We start from the raw sequence: 19308 nt of genomic DNA, 5'->3' as shown, positions 1-19308 counted from the left end.
CCTTACACCTGTACACCTTGCCTACAGGTTGCGGTTGTAAATCTATTATTGAATTTATGGATTGGTTTCGTTTCGGTTTATGGCAGCTCCCCTCTGTATACTTTGCCTGCAGGTTGCGGTTATAAATATAATTTTTGAATTTATGGATTGGTTTCGTTTCGGTTTATGGCAGCTCCCCTCTGTACACTTTGCCTGCAGGTTACGGTTATAAATACGATTATTGAATTTATGGATTGGTTTCGTTTTAATTGAAAATAAATTTTCTGAATTTATGAACTAGTTTTGGTTGGATTGTGGTTGCTCGGAGTAACGATGCTAGAGTATGGCAGAGCATCATATCTGGGTACACGTTGCCTAAAGGTTGCGGTTATAAAATCTATTATTGAATTTATGGATTGGTTTCGTTTCGGTTTATGGTAGCTCCCCTCGGTACACCTAGCCTGCAAGTTAAGGTTAGAAATATAATTATTGAATTTATGGATTAGTTTCGTTTCGGTTTATGGTACACCTTGTGGTTTATGGTACACCCCTTTCGGTTTATGGTACACCTTACACCTGTAAACCTTGCCTGCAGGTTGCGGTTAGAAATACAATTTTTGAATTTATGGATTTGTTTCGTTTCGGTTTATGGTAGCTCTCCTCTGTACACTTTGCCTGCAGGTTAGGGTTATAAAATCTATTATTGAATTTATGGATTGGGTTCGTTTCGATAAAAAATGGATTCAGGTTACGGTTATAAATACAATTTGTGAATTTATGGATTGCGTTCGTTTCGATAAAAAATGGATTCAGGTTATTGATTGAAGAGCGTTAACAGATTGGTTCTAATTTGTGCAATTATGAGCGAAAATAGTTAAAAATTCTCGGACGCTCATCGGCAATGAACTCACCTGTTAACAAACTATATATAACAAAGAGCTCCTCAATTTCTAAAGATATTAAATTTAATTATTTTATTCGATTACAGGGGTGTTTTGGTGTCGGGATCACATTAATTAATTTACGTTGGCATAATTATTTCAAGTTTTTGTTTTTACAATATAACAAGTAAAAGAGCCATTTTTGCGGAACAGTACAGAAGCAAGAGAACGTTAAGCGCTTCAGCCAAGAGGCGGTAGCATACAAAATATAGTAAATGCAATTAAAAGTAAGCTAGAACTTATTGCGATAAATAAATTCATTATATTATAAGACCACATTGTTTTCTTTCATTAATTATTTCAGAAAATTTCAAGATGATGTATCAACTTAATTGCATTTAGAATATTTTCGGTATTGGAATGTAAACAAAGACCAAGCTTTCGAAAAAATTAGCTCTATGAACTTTTTTAGCCAACGCTTAATTTGGTGTCGAGTTGACCAAATGTTCCAGGGTTACTATAGTAATTTCATTGTTTTCCAAACCACATCAAGTGATGAATGAATTATGTTATTAAATTATTATTTGCACTTTAATCGACTGATGTATATCAGCGATTTCATTTTCTTCAGCTTGTCCGACTGATGAAAAACTGATACAAATATAAAATTTCGTGGCTAACTTCAGAAGCTTTCACTGGGACAAGCAAACGTAGGTTCCCTTGAAGCATTTAACCATGGCATTCCTCAGCAGGGTCGCATGCAATCCATGAATATGCAAACATTTACATTTTCTCAACTGCTTTTTGATATGAAGATAATTAAAGAATTTAATAAATAAATTTACATACCTACACGATTAAATTCATTTTTCTAACATAAATGACTTTTTTATGGCAGCGATAATGTATTACACGTTTATCTCATCATATAGTTTAAGAAATATTCTTCACCTAGCGATTTGAAAACGTTTTTTCATTCAAGCCATCAAAATATCGCTAAAGTATCAAACAGCACATACCAAAACAGTAGCCGAAAAACTGCAAAAATTCGAAAAAAATATCAGTTTATTGAATACGATTGAGTTTTCAACGACATTTTTTCAATCTCATTAATTCGTGAATTGAGTAAGATTTCTACCGATGAAGCTAAGGACATTAATTAATGATAATACAGCACCGTCGTTCGATCGTATATACATATACACAACAAAATTATAGTGCTCCCTTTATAGGTTGGCGAGCTGAGCGTCGTGGGCAACCCTCACGGTAACCGGGGACCCACCAAGAGCATTGCTTCTCTGCGCCAAATACACCGTCTGATTGGTGCTCACCGGTGGGGGAATGGGTGGGTTCATCTTAGGGTATAACCCCGCTCCGTTAGAGCTAGAGTTGGGGTTGTATGGGGCTGAGTATGCAGGGGATTGTGGGGGTTGTAGAGGTTGTGCACTAGGGTTAACACCACTAGCCATGGTTGTGTATGGAGGACCAGCGTGGTATGGTCGTGGTAGGTGAGGTGGTTGGGTAGTCCCAGAGAGGTTGGTGGACCCGGTGTTGTTTGAAGGGCCGGTGCTGGAATGCTGGGACCCAGACTGACCCGAAACGCTACCGGTTAACGTTCCCGTCAAGTTACTGCCGGTTAAGTTACTGCCCGTCAGGTTGAGGTTATTAACGAGTCCGGGTGTGAAATGGCCACTGGAAGCATATTGACCACCAGCGGTCGAGTATTGGCCGCCATTGCCCGAGATGGACGAAATGGACAAGCCTGTCACGCCGGTGCCAACTTCGAGGCCCGACCACGAGCGCAGCCGCTGGTGGATCTCCCTGGAATGTGGATTAGGTTTTTACCATGAAGCTCGTTACCATAACGCTTTCTTTTCACGCTCTAAAAAACGTTATGAACAAATAACTTCTCGACGTTTCCATTTATCTTATTACTCTAGATTAAAAAAACGTTAAGTTTAAATGGCGCGGATTCAATTTAACATTGATCACAAAACGAAGAAATTTATTTACAGAAAAATGCCCGTGATTAATTTGAAGATCCTGACCCAACAGTGTGTGACCCACTGAATTACAATAATAGTTGATAACTCAGAGCCTAGTTAGAGTAAGCAAGACTTAGTCACCTGAAGGAAGGCCTGCGGTGCGGCGTCTCATGCCAGCACTCGACCATGAGCGCGTAGATGCGCGGTTGGCAGTTGTCGGGACACGGCAGCAGATGGCGCGACCTGATCAGCTCGATCACCTCGGGGTTGTTGTAGCCGTAGTACGGCTGTGCAGGGGGAAATATTATGTGTTGTAGCCGTAGTACGGCTGTACAGGGGAAAATATTATGTGTTGTAGCCGTAGTACGGCTGTACAGGGGGAAATATTATGTGTTGTAGCCGTAGTACGGCTGTACAGGGGGAAATATTATGTGTTAGTCGCTACGTATACTTAAGCGAGTTTTAATTGTATGACCCCAGATCTCTGGAAGCTCGTAAATCAACAAGGTTGATATTGTCATTATTATTGACATTATAACTTCGTTATCATTCGTTTCGTTGGCTTGACTCGAGCTGCAAGCAGAGCTTAGGTTTAGCAAATTTGGGTTCGATTTATCAATTGGATTTAGGGTGGATTCATCAATTGGATTTAGGTTGGATTCAAACATAATTCTCCATAGTATGATTGGGAAACGGCGCATCAGCATAACAACCAAAAACTTCTTATGAGATTATAAACTAAGTGAAATGAGTGTAACTTTGCCCAAAGTAGAATGCACCTTTGCCATTTATTGGGTAATGCTGCCAAATTTTTTTTCTGACAAAATACTTTTCAATGTGGCGCTTAGAAAGTGTATCGCACCGTGAGAAATATTACTCATTTATATTTCTAAGTGTGTAGTGCAGCAAGTTTTAGCAGCAGGACGCCGTAGCTGTAGATCTCCCAGAGCAGGACGCCGTAGCTCACCTGTAGGCCGTAGCTGTAGATCTCCCAGAGCAGGACGCCGTAGCTCACCTGTAGGCCGTAGCTGTAGATCTCCCAGAGCAGGACGCCGTAGCTCACCTGTAGGCCNGATCTGGTGGTGAGGTAGGGTGGTGAGGTAGGGTGGTGCAGGTGGTGAGGTAGGGTGGTGCAGGTGGTGAGGTAGGGTGGTGCAGGTGGTGAGGTAGGGTGGTGCAGGTGGTGAGGTAGGGTGGTGCAGGGTGGTGAGGTAATATGGCGTGGTGCACTGTTATGCAGTGCATTTTATGCTGGTGTGGAGCCGAGTGGCGATGTATGGTGGTGTGGTGCACTGTGATGCACTGCAGTTCATGGTGGTCTGATGCAGTATGTTGCAGAGTGATGCAGGGTGGTGAGGTAGGGTGGTGTGGTGCAGAGTGATGCACTGTACTATATTATGGTGTTGTGACTAGTAGAGGCTGTAATTTACGGTAGTGTGGTGCAATGTGGTGAATATTGGAACGTGATGAACTGCGGTGTAGAGCACTGTAGTGCATGGTTATAAGTTACAGTTATTCCAGGTTATATAAATATTGCATGTTGTGATGCCATAATAACGTATCATACAATATGATGCGTATGATAATAATAATAATAATAATAATAATAATCCCCGTTACTGCGTTGTGGTTCCGATTATGTATAAAAATGTACTAAATAAACTTAATCAGTCTACACTTTCAGACTCAATGAAAATTAACTATCACTGCAGACTACCACTGGCCACTATGCAGACTACCACTGCCCAGTATGCAGACTACCACAGCCCACTATGCAGACTACCACTGCCCACTACCTGTGCAGACTACCACAGCTCTGTACAGGGGAAATATTATGTGTTGTAGCCGTAGTACGGCTGTACAGGGGGAAATATTATGTGTTGTAGCCGTAGTAAGGCTGAACAGGGGGAACTATTATGTGTTGTAGCCGTAGTACGGTTATGGTGGCGATATTTTGTACGGAAGATTTAGTACGGTTGTGCATGGGATAGATTGCATTGCAAGTGCTGCACGGCTGTGGGGAAGGAGATTGTTGTTGTTGCAGCCGTAGTACGGCTGGGCTGGGGAGAGTTTATATTGAAGGATTATTACTTTTACGGAGAAGATTATATTGTTGTTGCAGTAGCACTATTGCGAGGAGGAGGTTTTATCCCAATGGCGTAACACGGCTGTGAGATGATCCCTCATAATGAAGGCGGTGTCAAGGGCGATACGTTATATTGTGAAGGTGTAGTACGGCAGAAAAAGTAATTAGTAAAAAGGCTTGAAACGTGGAAACATGTCTAGATTCATGAGGAATCCGACAGACTTGAGTGCAAAGCTAGCGCCCGACTACGGCTGTAACGTAAATTCTAAATTTTTTCCGGCATAAGGGCCATCAATGTAGGTATCAATGCGCTCAGAAAGTGTATCGCACCGTGTGCAATATTACCCATTCTCTTTTTCTAAGTGTGAAGTGCACACTGAGAGAAATGGGCGGGTCTGGATGACCCACTTTGATGAGTCAACCGCGTCCGAAAATCGATGCACTTTTTTTTCCACTAAGCAGACTATCACAGCCCACTATGCAGATTACCACTGGCCACTATGCAGACTACCACTGGCCACTATGCAGACTACCACTGCCCACTAAGCAGACTACCACAGCCCACTAAGCAGACTACCACAGCCCACTAAGCAGACTACCACAGCCCACTATGCAGACTACCACAGCAGACCACCACAGCCCACTAAGCAGACTAGGTAGTCTGTACCGGCGCTGATCTGCGTGGCTATGGAGAGCATGTCTGCAGGCTCTAGCGCGCCGCCGTCATCGCTGCTGAGGGAGACGTCGTGACGTGGCGAGTGCTGCTGGAGGAACTCGTGCAGGTCGCCCTGGGTAATGCTATTGTCAGTCATTTGATATTAATGAATAATTGAAAGGTATTAAAATAGAGCAATTAAGCAAATTAAACATCACCCAATATATTATTCAGGAATCCCCGAACCACAACGGCCTAAGCATAACCACAGCATCACGGCATAATCAACATGGACACAGTCACTTTAAATAGAATCACAATGCCATCTCCAAGTCATGAACAAGGACAGCATCATTCTGCTGGGTATCATCATTCTGGACAACATCACCGTGTCACCTGGGACACAACTCCATCTCACCACCATGTCACACCCACAGCATAATCATATTTCCATCAAATCACCGTACCAGCTCGAAGATCATGCACATGGACAAGCATCACTACATCATCACCTGCGACATGTGCTCGAAGATCATGCACATGGACAAGCATCATCACATCATCACCTGTGACATGTGCTCGAAGATCATGCACATGGACAAGCAACATCATGTCATCATCACCTGTGACATGTGCTCAAAGATCATGCACATGGGCTCCTCTTTAAGCACGACGCCCACAAGACACACGATGTTGGGGTGGCGCAGCTCTGACATGAGGTCCACCTCCCTGTGGAAGTCCTGCCGGGTCTTCACCGTCGCGTTCTCCTTCAGCGTCTTCACGGCCACGGCCAGCGTCGTCGTGTCGGAGGGCAGCACGCGTAGCTCTCCTCTGTACACCTTGCCTGCAGGTTGCGGTTATAAATACAATTATTGAATTTATGGACTGGTTTCGTTTCAGTTTATGGCAGCTCTCCTCTGTACACCTTGCCTGCAGGTTGCGGTTATAAATACAATTATTGAATTTATGGATTGGTTTCGTTTCGGTTTATGGTAGCTCCCCTCTGTACACCTTGCCTGCAGGTTGCGGTTATAAATACAATTATTGAATTTATGGATTGGTTTCGTTTCGGTTTATGGTAGCTCCCCTCTGTACACCTTGCCTGCAGGTTGCGGTTATAAATACAATTATTGAATTTATGGATTGGTTTCGTTTCGGTTTATGGTAGCTCCCCTCTGTACACCTTGCCTGCAGGTTGCGGTTATAAATACAATTATTGAATTTATGGATTGGTTTCGTTTCGGTTTATGGTAGCTCCCCTCTGTACACCTTGCCTGCAGGTTGCGGTTATANCACATGGGCAAGCATCATCATGTCACCACCACATCATTACCACATCACCACGTCATCACCTGGGACATGTGCTCAAAGATCATGCACATGGACAAGCATCATCATGTCACCACCATGTCACCACCACGTCATCACCTGGGACATGTGCTCGAAGATCATGCACATGGGCTCCTCTTTAAGCACGACGCCCACAAGACACACGATGTTGGGGTGGCGCAGCTCTGACATGAGGTCGACCTCCCTGTGAAAGTCCTGCCGGGTCTTCACCGTCGCGTTCTCCTTCAGCGTCTTCACGGCCACGGCCAGCGTCGTCGTGTCGGAGGGCAGCACGCGCAGCTCTCCACGGTATACTTTGCCTACAGGTTAAGGTTAGAAATACGATTTTTTAATTTATGGATTAGTTTAGTTTCGATTTATGGTACACCCCTGTCGGTTTATGGTACACCTTACACCTGTACACCTTGCCTGCAGGTTGCGGTTATAAATACAATTTTTGAATTTATGGATTGGCTTCGTTTCGGTTTACGGTACACCTTGTGGTTTATGATACACCCCTTTCGGTTTATGATACACCTTACACCTGTACACCTTGCCTACAGGTTGCGGTTGTAAATCTATTATTGAATTTATGGATTGGTTTCGTTTCGGTTTATGGCAGCTCCCCTCTGTATACTTTGCCTGCAGGTTGCGGTTATAAATATAATTTTTGAATTTATGTTCGTTTCGATAAAAAATGGATTCAGGTTACGGTTATAAATACAATTTGTGAATTTATGGATTGCGTTCGTTTCGATAAAAAATGGATTCAGGTTACGGTTATAAATACAATTTTTTAATTTTTTAATTTACGGATTGGGTTCGTTTCGATAAAAAATTGATTCAGGTTACGGTTATAAATAAAATTTTTTAATTTATGGATTGGGTTCGTTTCGATAAAAAATTAATTCAGATTGCGGTTAGAAATACAATTTTTGAATTTATGGATTGGTTTCGTTTCGGTTTATGGTAGCTCCCCTCTGTACACTTTGCCTGCAGGTTGCGGTTAGAAATACAATTTGTTAATTTATGGATTGGGTTCGTTTCGATAAAAAATGGATTAAGGTTACGGTTATAAATACAATTTTTGAATTTATGGATTGGGTTCGTTTCGATAAAAAATTAATTCAGATTGCGGTTATAAATACAATTTGTGAATTTATGGATTGGTTTCGTTTAGGTTTATGGCAGCTCCCCTCTGTACACATTGCCTGCAGGTTGCCAGTAAAAATATATTATCAACTATGAAATTGTTTCCGTTGGATACCATTTTAAATTTTTGATTTGATTAATTTTTATTAAAAATTGATTAAGTAAATGATGATTAATAATTGATTAAATTGATTAAATTAAGTATTTTTGATCCGAATAAACATTATTTGAGCAGTATTTCAAGAAAAAGGGCTGTGAGAAAAATCTTAAAATTTGTATTGACAGCCATTCGAGGTGCCATTTCTACCGGTTCGTCACTTTAAGGATAATTCACCGTCGAATAAAGCAAATTAAAATATTATTCTTGCAAAAACTAAAGATAAAAGCTGGGGAAAAGTGTACTGTGGTCTCACCGAAAGCTCCTTCGCCGAGTTCTTGCATGAACCTGACGCTGGAGATTGGAAACTCCCTCGCTCTGACTTGCTGAAGGTGCTGCTGCTGCTGCTGTAGGAGGTGATGTTGCTGCTGTTTAGGCAGCAGGGCGTTAAGCTCTACAGTTTTGGGCTTAGGGGCTTTAGGAGAAGACTTTCTTCTTTTAAATAAGATCCCGAGAAGCATTACAAACAATACGGTGCCACCCACCAGCGAAGCAATCACAATGTAGACCCATGAGAGGTCCCCTGCACAATGTTTAAAATTTTTAGGTATAGAACGATAATATATTATTGTTAATAGTTTGCATTCAAATTAAACATGAGTGAGTATGACTGAATTTGTTGATATTTATGGATACTTCAGGAGCGGAAAATTGAATATCAAAGATATACATGCGCATTATTAGTTGAAGGCAATGTGTTTCAACTTTTATTTTTCGGATGGGGCATATCTCATTAATATATGCCATAATAAACATAATACGTAATAAAATAGTCACTTATTAATTTATTCATTAAAGTAAAGATCACACAGAACATTCACTCACGGCACACAGGCACCCTGCATGGCCTCTTGACCATATTAATGTTGTCCGCGGCACCCGCGTTGTTCTTGTCCGAGTGGACGTAGCACCAGGGCTTGTCCATGACGCTGGCCGGGTTGCGGCAGAAGTTGTGTCCACCGATGAGCTCGGCGTGGTCAGCGGTCCTGAAGGACAGCTGCATCTGGTGCCATGATACACACGGCTGACCATCTTCTGTCACCGACACACGACCACGGTACTTGTGGCCCGCGTCACGGTAACAGTCCTCGTTACCTGTAGGAGTCGTGGTCGAGGAATGGTTTCACTGGTATACAAATGGCGAGAATATTTAGCACATTTCATTGTCTTTGAGGTGCATTTCATACATGGCGGAATCTCTGAATGTGTAAAACATTCAGTGGTAAAAGTTAGCTCGAATATTGGTTTTAATTTAAAGTTCTAATACAAACATGGAGTATAGGCATCACGAGACTCGAGAGAGCAGGGAATACAGATTGTCAAAAGACGGTACCGTGAGTCAGGAGGGGAGATCATAGTTATTTCAGTTAGGTTTGTTTTTTTATAGCAAGATCTTGGTTATTTTATTTAGACCAAAGTTATCCTACCTAGCTAGACTCACTTAGCACAGTTTTCTTAGCAAGACAATGTTTGTTTCATTAAGTACCTAGTTTCTTAACCCTAGTTATTTCAGCTAGACCAGCTTGACTTGGACCCACCTTCTATTAGGGTTGAGCCTCAACCTCCTCCACCTTCAAACAGGAGTCAAACCTTGACCTTCTTGTACGGCTGAACATAGACACAAACTTACAGACACCTTACAGGGTTGGTGTAGACACCTACTTTTTTAAGGGGTTGAACTTCAACCTTTCAATTTTAGGTAGGGGTTAGTTCAAGACCCCTAACCTCCCAGAAAGGGTTTAGACACTAACCCCCACCTTCTATTAGGGGCTCCACTTTGACGCCCAGGCGGATACAGGATCTATGAAGGGCGGAGGTGATGGGGGGGAGGTCGTGGCACTCAGGGATGGGGAGCTGCTTTATTTGCTCGTGGGTCTTAGCGATGAGGTACTCGTACTTGCATACGTCAGTCGCCTGCAACGCAAACACCAATTAAACATCAAATATAATTTACTATCTACAATAGCTTCCTTCATAAACGGTATCAGAGATTAGTTTTATTAGCATATTTGATAACAAACACCAATTCAGCATTAAATATAACTTGCTATTTATAATAGCTTTCTTCATAGACGGTATCAAAGGTAATTAGTTTTATTAACAGGTATAACAAAAATTGTGCACTGATATAACAATTTATATGCGTACAACGTAGGTATGACCAGAGAATGTATTATAATTTTCAAAGAGTTGAACAATTCTTTAGATGACGTTGGTAGATCAAAAGGGTCGCACAATTTATTCAACAATTCTGCACACGGCGCTGAGATTCGTTCACATCGAAATATTTTAAAATGAAAAGTGTAGAAATACTCATTAAATAAATAAACTCACTGAGATTCGTTCACATCGAAATATTAAATAAAAGTGTAGAAATAAACTCATTAAATAAATAAACTCACTGAGATTCGTTCACATCGAATTATTTTTAAATGAAGATTGTAGAAATAAACTCATTAAATAAATAAACTCACGAGAACTTCGCACTCCTCCCTGCAGAGCTGACGCGGGGCCGCGACAGAGCCTTCGCCGTCATCAGCGCAGAGCGGCAGAGACGCGTAGCACAGAGACTTGATGGCGTAGTCCTCGCACTGGGGGCTCAGGTCTCTGCAACACATGAGGGTCTTATAGGGGGCTCATGTCTCTGCAACACATGAGGCTCTTATAGAGGACTCAGGTCTCTGCAACACATGAGGCTCTTATAGAGGACTCAGGTCTCTGCAATACATGAGGGTCTTATAGTGGGCTCAGGTCTCTGCAATACATGAGGGTCTTATAAGGAGCTCAGGTCTTCTGCAACACACGCGAGTCTTATAGGGGCTCAGGTCTCTGCAACACACGCGAGTCTTATAGGGGGCTCAGGTCTCTGCAACACACGTAAGTCTTATAGAGGGCTCAGGTCTCTGCAACACACGCGAGTCTTATAGGGGCTCAGGTATCTGCAACACACGCAAGTCTTATAGAGGGCTCAGGTCCCTGCAACACACGCGAGTCTTATAGGGGCTCAGGACTCTGCAACACACGCGAGTCTTATAGGGGGCTCAGGTCCGTGCAACACACGCGAGTCTTATGGGGGTTCAGGTCCCTGCAACACACGCGAGTCTTATAGGGGGCTCAGGCCTCTGCAACACACGCGAGTCTTATAGGGGCTCAGGTCTCTGCAACACACGCGAGTCTTATAGGGGGCTCAGGTCCCTGCAACACACGCGAGTCTTATAGCACTGAGGGCTAGGTCCCTGCAACACACACGAGTCTTGAAGGGGCTCAGGTCCCTCCAACACACTCGAATCTTATAGGGGCTCTGGTCCCTGCAACACACGCGAATCTTGAAGGAAATAAACAATCACACGATGCAATGGCATCCCCTATCACCGTGCAACGATATTCCTAAAAACGACTAATTATTCATAGGAAACTTGCATAAATTGTAACTTCTTTTACGGGAAGGAACATAAAATTATTCATTAGAAAAAAAATTCAAGTCATTAAGCTCATTAACATGCATGCATAATCACAACTGTATTGCTCAGATTGTTCATCGTACTTGGAATGGACGATGACATTAATGGCGACGGCGAGTTTCTTCTCAACGTCGGCGAGGTGCCGGGGAGACTGCACGAAGATGCTCCTGTTGCCGATGAACCCGCGACACGTCACACCGCGGTACACCTGTGACGTGGTCAGGCAAGTGTGGTGAGAAGAGTGTGGTAAAAACCAGAACAATAACTGATGACATTAACGATGGTGACGTCAATCAGAGCAATAAATTCCAGTAAGCCATCGCTATATAACGTTTCAACCACCGCACCATTACTTCATCGCGGGTTTTCATGAGATATCAATGAGGAAACTCGTTCGTGAATCGTCGCTGGTTCGCGGGATTCTAAGGAAGTACTACAATTGATAGGCAGATTTACACAGCCCGCGGAACTCAGCCAGAAGTGAGAGTGTGGAAAGGGTTTGTAATTTGAACAATGGCAACTTAAAAAAAATGACAATATAAAAGCTTTAATAAGTACCACTATCAGTCGATCAATTCCTCATTGCGAATTTCACATATCGCAACAGAAGTTAGGATCTGCGAACGGGTCCAAAGTTAAAAAAATTCCATTATCTACTTCGTTTATAAACTTAAATGAAATCGATGGTTTATTATTATGAAAAATGTTATCTAGATTCCTAATAAACCGTTGTCAGTAAATATGCAGCCATTTTCGTCGCGTATGAACCTCCGAATTGTGAAGTTAATTACAAAATATTTCCTTACATTGTAAGCGTAAGCAAAACTATACCATTCAATTGCAACATTGACAGACTCGACTTCATTAATATTCAATAATGCACAGATGTACTTAATAGCAAGTTAACAGGTATAAACATATGCATCACCAAGCTACGGAGTTAATTAACAGGTGATGTACACTGTACACGACAGAGGTGATTAAAGTACATTTATATGTTGACGTCAGTAGATTATTAATATCAGGTTAATAGGTAATTTGTAGACGTTACAAGAAAATGTTATGAAGTTACTAGGTAATTGATAACTGCTTAATACGGGCATGATAACGCTTCAATTGGGGCACGATAGCGCCTCAGTACGGCTACTATAAGTGCCTTAATACGGCCACGATAAGCGTTTTAATGCGGTAACTATAACGCCTGAATAGGTGCACGATGGTCGCCTTAATACCGGTACGATAACGTATTAATACGGCCACGATGACGCCTTAATATGGGCACGATAATACCTTAATACGGCAACGAAGGGCGCTTTAATACGAGCACAATTATGCCCTAATACGGCCACGATAATGCCTTGATACGAGCGCGATATCGTTCTAATAAGGGCACGTAACGCCTTAATACGAGCACGCTAACACCTTAATACGGACACGATAACGCCTTAATACGGGGAAGATAAACGCCTTAATACGGGGAAGATAAACACCTTAATACGGGGACAATAAACGCCTTAATACGGGGAAGATAAACGCCTTAATACGGGCACAATAACATCTTCATACTGGTACGATAACGTTCCTATACGGCGCGATAACGCCTCAATACGGCCACGATAACGCCTTAAAACGACGACGATAAACACCTCAATACGGGCACAATAAACGATAAAATGCAGGCACGATAAATGCCTGTAAACGGCAAGATAAACTCCTAAATAAGGAACAAAAAATAAATTGTGCTCCAAAATAGGGCACAATAAACACCTAAATTCAGGCAGGGACTAAGCCTGAATGTAGTTCAATTTGCCATTGAAATAATTCATTCATATCCACTGGCACTGACATATTATGACTGGTAAATATCATCCATTTTGTCAATGGAGTCAAAAAACCTATGCTGGAGCTTGCCATGGTACAAATTAAGGAAGGAAATCTCAATATGTTTCATACGTTTACAAATTTCAGTCAAAGTTTTTTGTGTTTTTTTGCGCCGAAAATGTATTTGAGCACGTGCTCAGGATACTCATCTTGTCGCGGGATATTAGCTATTTACCTTCATATGAAAATGTACTCTTAGTGGAATTAGAGTGAGGCACTGTAAAACTGGGAGGTGAGGATTGCACAAAAAATGACATTTTTCAATTAGTAACCCAGGGAATCGCATTATATTAATCGAAATTAATCGTAGTATATTAATCGCCAGGGAATCACAATTAATCGCATTATATTAATTGCTTATATTGTTAAACAATGAATATGTCTAATTAAATAACGTGTTTTCTAGTCAATATTTCTCAGCTTTTTGAGTTACCCACTCTTTCAAAATGTTCCGATTTATATGCTCTTGAATTCTGTAATCATTTTTCAGTAAAAAAACCGGACAAATTTATCCGGTCATCATTATATCACACGGTATCTAGAATGAATAAATCTTAAGCAGTAAAAGTATTCAAACCTTTCACAGTCCAACGACCGCACCCACCTCGTCTCTGCAGGAAAGTTCGTATAATTGAGCCAAACATTGGACTCGGCGAACTCATCATCACCAGGAGTCCTGTACAACTGCACAGGATGGTCCGGAATATCCAACCCTATTCCGGTCTCCACACCGGACACGTTCGTCGGCCGCGACAGGGGCTTCTTATATCGCAATTTTCGTCGTGCTTTTAACCTAATAAGTCGCCGCCGTTCTTCGATGGACGGGTCACGAGTGACGTTCATAAGAACGTCCCCAATATCGCTAGCTAGAGACGGGACTACTGCTACGTCGGACTCACCGCCCGTCCCCGACCTTGTCCCAATGACGGAAGAAGGTGTGAACATGACGAGGAATATGACGGAAGTTACGCTCAGCGACATGAGATCGGTAGAAACTTCATAGTCACGTCAAGGGTATTATAATTACAACGATAAATGATGACATCGAATCTAAACCCTGCAATGCCTCACTGTATGCGCCTTACTAATTGAGTCTAAATGTTTAACGCACAACAGAAATCTGATTGACCTATAATTCCTAAGTCAGAGACGAAAATCAATCATCATTATGAACGTAATTTTAAAGATCCCTAAGTGTAAAAAACATGCATATGACGCGTGAACGTATTTAAAATTAAAAAAAATCGTTGATGAGCAAGGTTGCCTAATGGTTAAATATTTATTCAGAGAATCATGAGTGGAGCAGTGAGTTGTGGGTTCGATGCCAGTTTCTTGTGACAGTTCTGGTCAAAGTCGGCGAGGTGGCGTTGAGGTTGAGAACAGCGCGATAGGGCATTAAGTTGCAGGTTCAAAGCCTTGCAAGCTGCCAGAATTCTGTGATGTCAAACATCCACGACAGGCCATATTTGACTTTCTGAACGCAGTTACCGCTGAGTATCGTGTCTACTCCTCTCTTCATCGTAGTGCATTAAAGCATGTGTGCGGTACGAGTTCCGAGGCTGGCTATCTCAACGCTTCCAGTGTCAGAGGGTCAGCGAGTGAGGGAGGCCTTCGTGCTGAGGGTAATATACAGGATCAGGCTAGTGAGGGAAACTTAGGCCTACCAGGAGGAGGCTCAACACGAGACTATCGACCAACTCACCGGGCCAATCAATAATAGACAGGGAATAAGATGTGGCGTTGCACGTCAATAAGTTTGAGAATTACAAGATACACACAAAAATCGGAAATGGGAACTCTCGGCGATTAGTGTAAACATGCCTTGGTACAAGAGGTCCTGCCGCAAACTGTTTCACTGAAGAAAATAAATATCCTCAAGAAAAATCTTCTTGTAGTGCACAAATACATAAGCCCAGCGGAAGGCAGAACTACTGCAATGAAGTGTAGGCGCAGTGTGGCAAGTAGCCCAGCTACAGACTGCCCTCGAACGCGAGCGGCCTCTAACCATGGAAAAATGCCGAAGCCTCCAGCAGTCATGTAAGAGAATACTTGAGAGTATTACGGTAATCTTATGTCTGATTATGGCGAATCCTACGGAAATCGAGAATTCGATATTGATGTGATCGTAAGTTCTACAACAATATCAGCTTTGGTCTGCAGCTGACCAGTTACGTTAGTGGAAACTGCGATTGGCCGAGAGATTAGCCTATTTGCAATTAATTGAGTCTAATGATCCCAATAAATTCATTAAAGCAATTAATATTTATCTTTGATTTAATTGTTTCGTTACTTTGACCCTTTTGAGGCTTGTATTTAACCAGACTGAAGTCAAAAGCGACCTCAAGTAACGAACATCATTCGAGCTGACCTAATTTATCTCCTTATGTTGCTCATTCCAACATGGCTAGATGATAGCGTGTGGATTTTATGTGCAACGGTTTGCCGATGTAATGCCCGACGGTCGGTCAATACCAATAGAAAACCCATACAATTCTCTAATTACATTATCCATACCTAAACACTGCGAAATTGACTGCCCTAACTCAGCCTTTTGCGAACACGAAGCAATTCGATATGAAGTCGAAAGCAGTCGTATTAGGAGCGAAAATATAGCGCAAGCATGTTTCCTAATTTACGAAATGATCGCTCGACAAAAAAGTGAAAGACATGGCAAAAGGAAAATATTAAAGTGGAACTGTATGAACAGTCGCTGTAACGCAAAAATTTCACTTAAAAGATATACCTAATCGTTTTGCAAGGTTTACATACCGTATGTTAACTAAATAGAGATTGTAAAAAAATATCTGTATTACAAAGGTTCATTTTTATTAAGTATACAGCTCATTGAATTTATAAAGTTCGGTACGTGCATTTTAGTGATGAATCCGAAACCAAGAGCAAACGCGGTTTGGGAATCAAAGTTATTTTCAACTTTGATTTTTTAGTGTTTTTTGACGTTGTTTATAATTCTGACAAGCGTTTCTATAATACACTGCCCTATGCAATTTTGATTTTAGACGAAATTGAAAGAAATAACTTTAATAATTATGTTATTTCTCGACAATAATGCATAAATTAACAAGAAAATAAGTAAACTATAACATAATCTCGGATGATTGAAATCGCGGTAGTTGATACAGTATAAGTTTAATGAATGCTCAGTAATTTCGAGTGTGAGTGTTAAGAACAGCTGTCTGTGCGTGTTAAAGAACAGCTGACTGTGAGTGTTCAGAACAGCTGACTGTGAGCGTGAACAGTAGACGAGTGTGAAGAACAGCTGACGCCAGCGTGTCGAACTACACGCTCGTGATGAACGCATCCTAACTCCTAACTCCTAACAACAACAAAGCCGAACAGCGCCTATCTTCACGTCGATAAAGCGATTACTAAAGTCAACCGTATTGATGTCAGTGATTAAAGACATCGCTACAGATGCTTAAAAATAATTTTGTTCATGGTATTAAAAATGCGATATCAATGTAATTTCATCAATGGACGACACGGCGCACAATACATGACGCACAACCTCACCCACTGACGCTCTTCACAACACTGAGGGTCCGGCGATGTTGGTGGTCAGAGGGAGACAAGGCATGGCGCCTATGAATCAAGAAGCGCGTTATGACTAATCACGGAGGTCCACCGTCCATTAAACATTTCAATAAATATCTACTAAATAAAATTCCATTAGATTTACATAAAAATTTAGATGTGAATCCAGACAGAAATGTTCAATTCTACTTAAGTTAGTCGGCGTTGCGCGGACCAGTTATCGATTTTTGAGCATCCGCCCGACCCCCTTGCACCGCGTACCGTAAACACGCTTACCTCGGCGCGCTTTAACCTCTTGTCGGACTGCATAGGTAGAACTAATGTGGGTATAGAATAGAATAGAATAGAATAGAATAGAATAGAATAGAATAGAATAGAATAGAATAGAAGTGTCGGCGTTTAAGAAATAGGCCCATGGCCTGTTGCCGATTCTTGAACTTTTCGTGACTTGATTCACAAGGTATAATTATGAAGTTGTACAATAATGCGTCAAGGTCTATGAACAAATAACATTTAAACGCGATTACCTATGGCGTATTGCGTGCAGCATGATGGCAAGTTCGATAATGATAGTAAGCTTAGCATAGTAGTAGTAATGATAGTAAGCAGAGTTTCTGGTTTTTGACACGGCATACCCTACAAATGGTAGATGCTTCGGAATGTAAAATGCGCAAAAGTGTTGCATAACTTGGCCGATGAGCGCCCTGCTTCTTAGATGGGTATAGAATAGAATAGAATAGAATGGAATAGAATAGAATAGAATAGTGAAGTACGTTTCATCAGTTCGCTAATTAGTAATGGATAAAGCAAACAAGGGCAAGTTCTTTCTTCGCTCATCGAATCGCGCATAAAAGGTAGAAAATGATGACACTAACGGTAATGGAAAATGGTCCGAAATTTCGTAGGTCCAGTCACTGCCACATGCATAGAGAGCGCTTTGCTGCCGTTATCTGGGCACTAGTAATTAATAATCAAACTATTTCACTAAAAGTTTTCACTAACTAAAAGCAGAAATACGACTAATTAACATAAATAATTTCTATAACTTGTTGGCGGTATTAAATACACAACATTTCTTCTTATATACGACAATATCACCATTATTCAATAATTAGCAGTATTAAATTTTGTTTTAATGTAATTAAGAAATAGTTACTTACAGTCCTACAGGCAAGTCAGCAGGAATGACAGCCTTGCTCTCAGGAACCGCCTCCATTGGACCTGCCAAAAAGTTGAATTATCTTTATTAGTTAACAAACAGTTAATCAATCTTTATTAATCTAGGAAGAGATTATGGTGACGTTTGGATTAAAATGTATTGTAAAATTTACTTCCCTTACTCGCTGATTAATTAATTTCTAAATAATCACTTTCTTAACTGTTTCTCATTGAAAATTTTATTATGAATTAATTGTCCCCAATACAACTATATTATTTGACCAAAAATTCCATTTTTACTCCGCTGATATCGCGCAGCAGCTCTACGTTGATAACTGACCGGACACAGAAAAATATGTTCGCAATGGCATATACATATATTGCAATTTAGATACAGATAAAAAGTCTATGACTCAGTGGCATATAGATGATTTAGATTGCTTTAGGTAACGCAAAACCAAGCAATACAAAATTAAAATGTACGATAATTATGCATAAATCAAAACGTCTGGAGTAAATATTGCGGTTCACATTCACGGCATGCATATTTTCAACAACTGATAATTTTTAATCTAAGTAATACAATTTAATGTGTACATGACAAACACTTTGAACCATATAAGCAACTTACAGCAGACGGCTCCATTAGCCACGATCACGATCTTTCAATGGCTGAGTTCTAAACGCTCATAAACGTTTTAGTTCGAAATCAACATGCTGTTTAGGAACCACATGAACTTTTCGAGGACATTGAAATTGGAACAAATTTATTATATTATGAGATAACTACCAAATGTACATGGGTATCTTTGCACTAGGCAACCGAAAAAAAAACTGAAAAGAGCGCAATTTATTACAGGTCGTTCTTGATAGGCTTGTTTGATTTGGCGTAATTTTTTCACGAGTTTCCCTTCGAAAACAATCAAAAAAAATTTCACTGAAAATTATGCTTTTCATTGGTAACTTACTTAAAGTATTAATTCAGCAGGCAAGACAGATTCCTCCTATTTATTCTGTCATCTGGTTCCAGTA

General features: G+C 41.1%; 1 protein-coding gene across 1 annotated transcript in view; it reads right to left on the bottom strand.

Annotated features, from left to right (window-relative positions):
• Positions 1-801: 801 nt before the first annotated feature.
• Positions 802-19308, bottom strand: part of LOC108664560 (tyrosine-protein kinase transmembrane receptor Ror) — a 92403-nt gene continuing 73896 nt past the window's right edge. Inside the window, exons 3-14 of the mRNA XM_047881306.1 lie at positions 18279-18339; positions 17106-17166; positions 11769-11893; positions 10699-10831; positions 9976-10138; positions 9050-9319; positions 8481-8747; positions 7015-7235; positions 5585-5719; positions 3813-3908; positions 2987-3132; positions 802-2681 (exon numbers count right to left, since the gene is read on the bottom strand). Coding sequence (XP_047737262.1) covers positions 2087-2681; positions 2987-3132; positions 3813-3908; positions 5585-5719; positions 7015-7235; positions 8481-8747; positions 9050-9319; positions 9976-10138; positions 10699-10831; positions 11769-11893; positions 17106-17166; positions 18279-18339 — 2273 coding nt within the window. The 3' untranslated portion in view covers positions 802-2086. The remainder of the gene's footprint in view (positions 2682-2986; positions 3133-3812; positions 3909-5584; positions 5720-7014; positions 7236-8480; positions 8748-9049; positions 9320-9975; positions 10139-10698; positions 10832-11768; positions 11894-17105; positions 17167-18278; positions 18340-19308) is intronic.

Source organism: Hyalella azteca, unplaced genomic scaffold (genome assembly GCF_000764305.2).
Source record: "Hyalella azteca isolate HAZT.00-mixed unplaced genomic scaffold, Hazt_2.0.2 contig7600, whole genome shotgun sequence".
In the NCBI taxonomy this organism is placed as follows: domain Eukaryota; kingdom Metazoa; phylum Arthropoda; class Malacostraca; order Amphipoda; family Hyalellidae; genus Hyalella; species Hyalella azteca.
This window is presented reverse-complemented; position numbering and strand designations above follow the sequence as displayed.